This window comes from Plasmodium coatneyi, chromosome 12 (assembly GCF_001680005.1).
Source record: "Plasmodium coatneyi strain Hackeri chromosome 12, complete sequence".
NCBI classification, from domain to species: Eukaryota; Apicomplexa; class Aconoidasida; order Haemosporida; family Plasmodiidae; genus Plasmodium; species Plasmodium coatneyi.
In genome coordinates this window covers 3,726,001-3,732,567 of record NC_033567.1, presented here as the reverse complement: position 1 = coordinate 3,732,567, position 6,567 = coordinate 3,726,001, and the positions used below count along the sequence as shown (strand labels likewise).

Sequence of the window (6,567 nt, the reverse complement as noted above, 5' to 3'; positions counted from 1 at the left end):
AAAAAAACTTGCATGGTAAGATTTTTTTTTTTTCCTTGTATAATTTGAATAGTGTATAATAAGATAAAGGACCAGAGATGATGGAAACACTAGGGAATTTATTAGCACAGTGGACAAAGGAAAAAGGGATATCAGATAATATTGTAAATAATGATTTCATGTTTAAATAAATTTCGACCTATATGAATGATTATTATGCATGAATATTAGAATAAGGAAGAAAAAAGTATATACTTTAAATATGGGATCACACTTTCTTTTCCTTTCCGTTAATTATCCGAATGTAGAATGCAATATGGGGCGACATTATGAGAATATTGAAAGAATTCTTTGAACACATGAAGCATGAAATGGAGGAATATGTAAAATCGTGTGATGATGTTTCGTATGATGGTAAATACATAGACGTGAAGCCCGTAGACAAACTAGTGTGTAAGCAAATGCTGAAAGCATTATACTTTGTGAATGGATTAGGTAGTATGTGGAAAGACGAAGATGGGAAAATAAGGAAGATGGAAAAATTAGAGGAGTATATGAGATGTATAATTGTGAGCATTTTCATGTACAAATTGTTAGAATCAAGTTGTGGAAAAAGGAAGGGTGTGGACTATGCTTTAAAAATAATGAATAACTTAATGGAATCCTTCGCAGGTGAAGGTAAAGAGAATAATTGTATGTGGATGAAGTACAATGATATAAGTATGGGAGGAAGAGTAGTTGGAAAAACAATTAGAAGATGGTTACTGACCGACAAAAGTATGAGAAATGAGTTAGGAAGAATTTGGGATACTGCAAAGTGTCAGAGCCAGAGTAAGGGGAAAATAGACAAGAAGCAAGATGGAGTCGTAGGTGAAGGGAAAATTATAGAACTGTTAGAGAAGCATGGTGAACAATTGAAGAAAGAAGAAGAAAAGGAATCGTGGATGGTGCCTGAAGTATTGCGTGGATTTTGGGAAGAAGATGAAGACCGTATGTTATAGATTTATGAGTGTACCTTGAATATTTACGAATATATAGCCACACTATATATTTCCTGGTTTACTTTTCATATCTATATATTAAATGAAATAAGAGTATATAGTGAGTAGGTAGTAACATATATACATATAATTTGTATAATTTATACAGTTGCCATAGCAGAAATGTTCACGGAGTTCTCAAATAATCCTATTGGAGGCGACGATAAATATGACTACGAGAACTTGAATGAATTGGCTGAAATATGCGAAAAGAAATCGGACAATAATGGAATATTGAATACGGACGAAGACAGAGAATTTTGTAGAACTCTTGTAAAAAATTTAATGATAGTAACAAAGGACAAGTTACCATGTCAAAAAGAAAAGAAAGATCTGCCGGATATGTGGGATTGTATTCCAAAGTGTGATCTTCTGAATACATGGCTTATATATGTAAAAATGACTTGTAAGAGGGAGGAACTGATTAAACACGTGTTTGAGAAAGTGAATAATATGAAGGAGAAAGTAAAATATAAGGATGTTTTTGAAAAATGTGAATATGGACAGATAAAGCCAGGCTGGAGAGGGGACAAAGCAATGATGATGGAGTTATATAAATTTCTGATGAAGGAAGACGGAAGGAGTAAAATAATGGACATACATAACCAGAATTGGTGTGGTGGGAGAGGCATAAAGAGTCGTTCGAAGACAAGGGAAAGATCAGAGTCTGAAGCTGATAATGAAGAGGAAGATGGAAATGAAGATGAGAAATATAAAGAGTTTACGAGGGAGGTGGAGAAAATAGTTGCTAGCATTCCAGAAGAACAACCTACCAAAGTTCCTGAAATACCAAAGAAGGTTATTCCTGAAGAAAAGAAGCCAACGTCGGAAGACACTGGCCCTAATCACGAAGAAACAGGTAAAGGCTCACATACACACCTTCTCCACAAAAACCAGACACGGTTACCTACACTTCCACTATAGACCGTCTTGATGGGGTCACCTCAACCGTGACAACCACAATTACCAATGCAACATTATCGTTCCCTGAGAAAAATGACGATAAACTTTTACAGCACATATTGAAAACAATGCAAGGTGTAGTACTTGTCGATGGTAATGATAATTCACCTTTACTACCCTTTTTTTAATCTATTCTTTATCTGCAGAGGATACTGTTGAGGTTAAGCCTACTGATCATGAGCAAGCAGCGGGAGATGGTGATTCTCCTACTCCTGGTGAAAGTGGTGCTGAAAGACATGGTGATGCTTCTCTTGGTGGTAGAGGAGGTGGTGGGGATGCGTCAACTTCATTAACACCCACCCCTACTCCTGCCAAACTTACTAGCAACATTGACCTCCTTACCCCATACCTTCCTACCATTCCTGTCTTCATTGGTACTTCTGTCATAAGTTATCTCCTCTGGAAGGTAAGTAAAAAAAACACCAATATAAGAAAAAGAAAATAGAAAGAAAAAAAAGAAAAAGAAAAAGAAAAAGAAAAAAAAAAAAAAAAGAGTAAAGGGGAAAAAAAAAAATTGTGGTAAATGAATCACTGCGGGAGTTGTATAGGATTTTGTATGTTAGAGGTGTGTATGTGTAGAATTTCGCATTTTAGGTGTGTTTGTGTGTGTGGAGGATTTCCCACTTGTGTTTGAAGTAGTAATTACTGTGGTGTGTGAACAAACATTTCGCACCCTAAAAAACATTTTTTTCCCTTTTTTTGTTCAGTACTTTGGAATGCTCCGTAAGACAAGAAAACGTTACAGAAGAGCTCATCAAATACGTGGTCCATCCTTAGAAGAGCAGATTGTTGACCATGTAGACGACCAGGGCGGTCCACGTGAATATTACATTGTAAAGGAACGCAAACCTCGTTCTACACCTATGAAAAGGAAGAAAAAAGGGGTTCCTGGTCGTCGTCGCCGCATGATTATTGATATTCATTTAGAAGTCTTAGACGAATGTCAAAAAGGGGACCTGCATTCAACGAAGGAAGACTTTTTTAAAATTTTGGTTCAAGAGTTTATGGGAAGCAATTTTATGAAGGAAGAAAAGGTTAAAAGTTCAGAATCCGGGTTCAGGGAGGAAGACTTTATTCCTAAGGAACAGGTTCCAAGTTCAGATTCCGGATTTAGGGAAGGAAGACTTTGTTCCTAAGGACGAAGTTCCTAAGGAATAAATTGCTAAGGAACCGGTTCAATGCTCAGATTCCGGTTTTTAGGGTGTAGTAAATATTTTTCCTTTTTTTTTTTTTTGTTTGGTATTGTATTAAATTGGTTAGATGTTCAATGTGTAGTTAATATACGTGGAAGTGAAAAAAAAAAGTTTTCTCCCCAACTTTATTTTGATTTGTTTGGTAAAATTTTGTTTTTATTGCAGATTAAAGAAAAATGCCTATTCATTTTGTTATAAAATTTTTTGACTTCATAAATTTCTTTTCACCATTTTTAAAATACATAAGCACTTTTTTAAGGAGATCAGCACCTTCCTTTTTTTTTTTTTTTTTGTTCTTTTCGCGCTCTGTGGGGAGTGTTCTTTCCTTATGTGCTTATTCAAACACACAAATGGAAGGAAGGAAAAAAAGTAATTAAATATGAAGAAAAAAAAAGAAAAAAAACAAGGAAATATGAATAAAGGAAAAGGAATAAAAAAGAAGGAAAAGAAGGAAAAGAAGGAAAAAGAAGGAAAAAGAAGGAAAAAAAAGGAAAAAAAAGGAAAAAAAAGGAAAAAGAAGGAAAAAGAAGGAAAAAGAAGGAAAGGATGGATGTAAGGAGGGAAGAAAGAAAAGTAAGGAAAAGGAAGGAATGAAGGAAAGAAGGAAAGGGAAGGAAAGGAAGAATGGTAATTTTTGCTTCTTTCCTTACACTGTATATATAAACCGTGTGCACAGTGTTATTTATGCGTCCTCCCTCTTGAGGGAGGGACACACACTCATTCAACATTCCAATGTGTGTTACATTCCAATGGTGTTACATTCCACAATGTGTTACACAGCGACGGTGTTACATTACATCCGACCATAACCTACATTCCGATGAGGCGGTGTATTTATTCTTCCCCTTCGAGACTGTACATCACCATATACTGTTGTATCATAGTCTGTTGTTGAACTACCTATTGTTGAACTATTCTCTGTCAGTGTATCAAAGGTGCCCTCAGTTGATCTTCTCTTTCTTGTGTTGCTCCTTCTTCCTGCACTATTTCCAGTAGAGTGGTTACCAAACCAAGAAGACCATGGTTTATACTGAAGCGAAGGAAGGGTTGTTAGGGTGGTGGTAGGTGGGTTGTTAGGGTGGAAGGAAGGTTGTTTGGGTGGTAGGTGGGTTGTTAGGGTGGAAGGAAGGTTGTTTGGGTGGTAGGTGGGTTGTTAGGTGGAAGGAAGGTTGTTTGGGTGGTAGATGGGTTGTTAGGCTGTTGGTAGATGGGTTGTTAGGCTGTTGGTAGATGGGTTGTTAGGCTGTTGGTAGATGGGTTGTTAGGCTGTTGGTAGGTGGGTTGTTAGGTGGTTGTGGTACAGATAATATGATAGGGAAGTACCTTTGTTAAGGAATATTTCCTATATATATATATATATATATATATATGTGGACATATATGTAAGGAAAAAGGATGTGTGATCATCCAAATTGAACAATTATTTAGAATTTATATGTGAAATATGTGAATTAATACAACAGAAAATATCAAAAAATATATAGAAAAAGGAAAGAAGGGGCAAAGAACCGGTCAAGATGACGGTACCCATAAATAATTTTTGTTCTTTAATTTTTTTTTTTTTAAGTTGGGGAGGGGAACTTAAGTAGTACTATTTGTTATGAAGTGGGAAGCTGCTGAAAAGGATGAATGTTAAATTCTCGATTTTTCATTATTTTCTTTTCACCACCATTCTATATTCAAATATGGGAACATTGTATAGTAGGAGTGTACATAAGTAATTAATATTGTTCTTTCTTATGGGGTGCTCTAATTGCAAATTATGGCACCATTTTGAAAATACCATATAATTGAGGAATACGTATTTTTCCTGTTTAAGTGGTAGTGAACGTTTTAATGAAATATTTAAAAGAATGGAAGGGAACAGGTGGGAGTGTGCATTATTCTTACTGTATAGCCTGCTGTATACCTTATAATATTGCATATGTATATATATATATGTACCCTTCACACATGGTAGTTTTCTGCATTTAGGGGGGAAATAATTCCTTTTGCTTATAAGAGTTCTATATTCGAGTGAAGCAGTTTTTTAACATATACAAAGAGGGGGGAAGGGAAGGAGGGACAAGGGTAACATTCCTATGTGTGAAGGAACAAATCATAGAGCGAGGTATTATGAAAAAAAAAAAAAGAAGGAAAAAAGAAAGAGAACAAAAAGGAAAAATAAAAATTGAAGGGAGAAGTATAAAGAAAGAATAATTAGTAGTTCATGGTAAAAATTCATTACCCCCAAAAGTCAAAAAAATTATATACTAATGAAGGGAAGAAATAATTAACTGCCAGGAAGGAAAAAGAAAGTGGGTGCACACAATATATAATAATAATACTAGTGGGGAATGTTACACATAGTATAATATACTTTGTATTAATGTACTATATTAAGGATTCTAGAAGGAACTTGATTATTATTCTATTCTTCCTCCTCCTTCATTTCCTTAATTAGAATATATTTTGTTCCCACTTTAGACTTAATCATGTGCATATAATGATCTTGATATATGTACATATAATGTATTACCCATGGTGTTTAAGAAGAAGTTAGAATAGGTTATTAGGAAAGATTAAAAGAGTTCCATACTTATCATCACATAGAACAGGCAGAATTTTTATACTGAATCCTTCGAATGAATGTAATGAACAATTTTTCTTAAGTATATATAATATACTGGAAGAATATATCATTAGGCGAAAATGGCAGGTCCAGTAAGTGGAACATAAGGACGTTATTTTTTCCTCCTTTTCCGGAAAGGAAGGAATGAATATACCTATATTAATTTATGCATGCTAAAGTTAATATAGAAGTACACATATATGGAAACAACACCCATTTACACCTATTTCTATACATACATATTCCACTTCCCCCTGTTCCATTTTGTTCATGTAGAATCTGTGTTTACAGAAGTTACCCTCAGAGGAGGAATATAAAAAATTTGAAGAGGGACAGACGTGCCCCACAGGAGCAGAGGAACGTTGTTCTAATAAGCAAACCATAGAACAGGTGACGGGGACAGTGGGATTGTTCACGCGCGTTGGAAGTGAGACCGAAAAAATTGTGAAGAACTACTGTTGCGCATGCACGAAGGAAACGAATCCCACGGATTATTATAGACCTTGTTATTTCTTTTATTATTGGTTAGGTGAAAAAATAAAAGATAATATAATTGGGCATAGCCCACTGGGAACAATTATGAATTACATTTATACAAAATTGCAGCAGTCCGGGTCACCATGCAATAATAACTGTCAGAATTTATACGTTGGCATTGACAAAAGTGTTTTCACTCCAAGGAAAACAATATTTGATTATGCTTATAATTATAAAACTTTACAGAGAAGCGAAAAGGAAAGTGGATTATTATGTAGTGAAGGATGTACCCAATATCTAAGGG

At 35.0% G+C, this 6,567-nt stretch overlaps 1 protein-coding gene across 1 annotated transcript; it reads left to right on the top strand.

Annotated features, from left to right (window-relative positions):
- Nucleotides 1-1,142: 1,142 nt before the first annotated feature.
- PCOAH_00044900 (SICA antigen) lies at nucleotides 1,143-3,118 on the top strand (the record flags this gene model as incomplete). Its single annotated transcript, XM_020061274.1, has 4 exons — nucleotides 1,143-1,878; nucleotides 1,944-2,062; nucleotides 2,129-2,251; nucleotides 2,690-3,118. The coding sequence occupies 4 exons, from the start codon at nucleotides 1,143-1,145 to the stop codon at nucleotides 3,116-3,118; spliced, it is 1,407 nt and encodes a 468-aa protein (XP_019916943.1).
- Nucleotides 3,119-6,567: the final 3,449 nt, after the last annotated feature.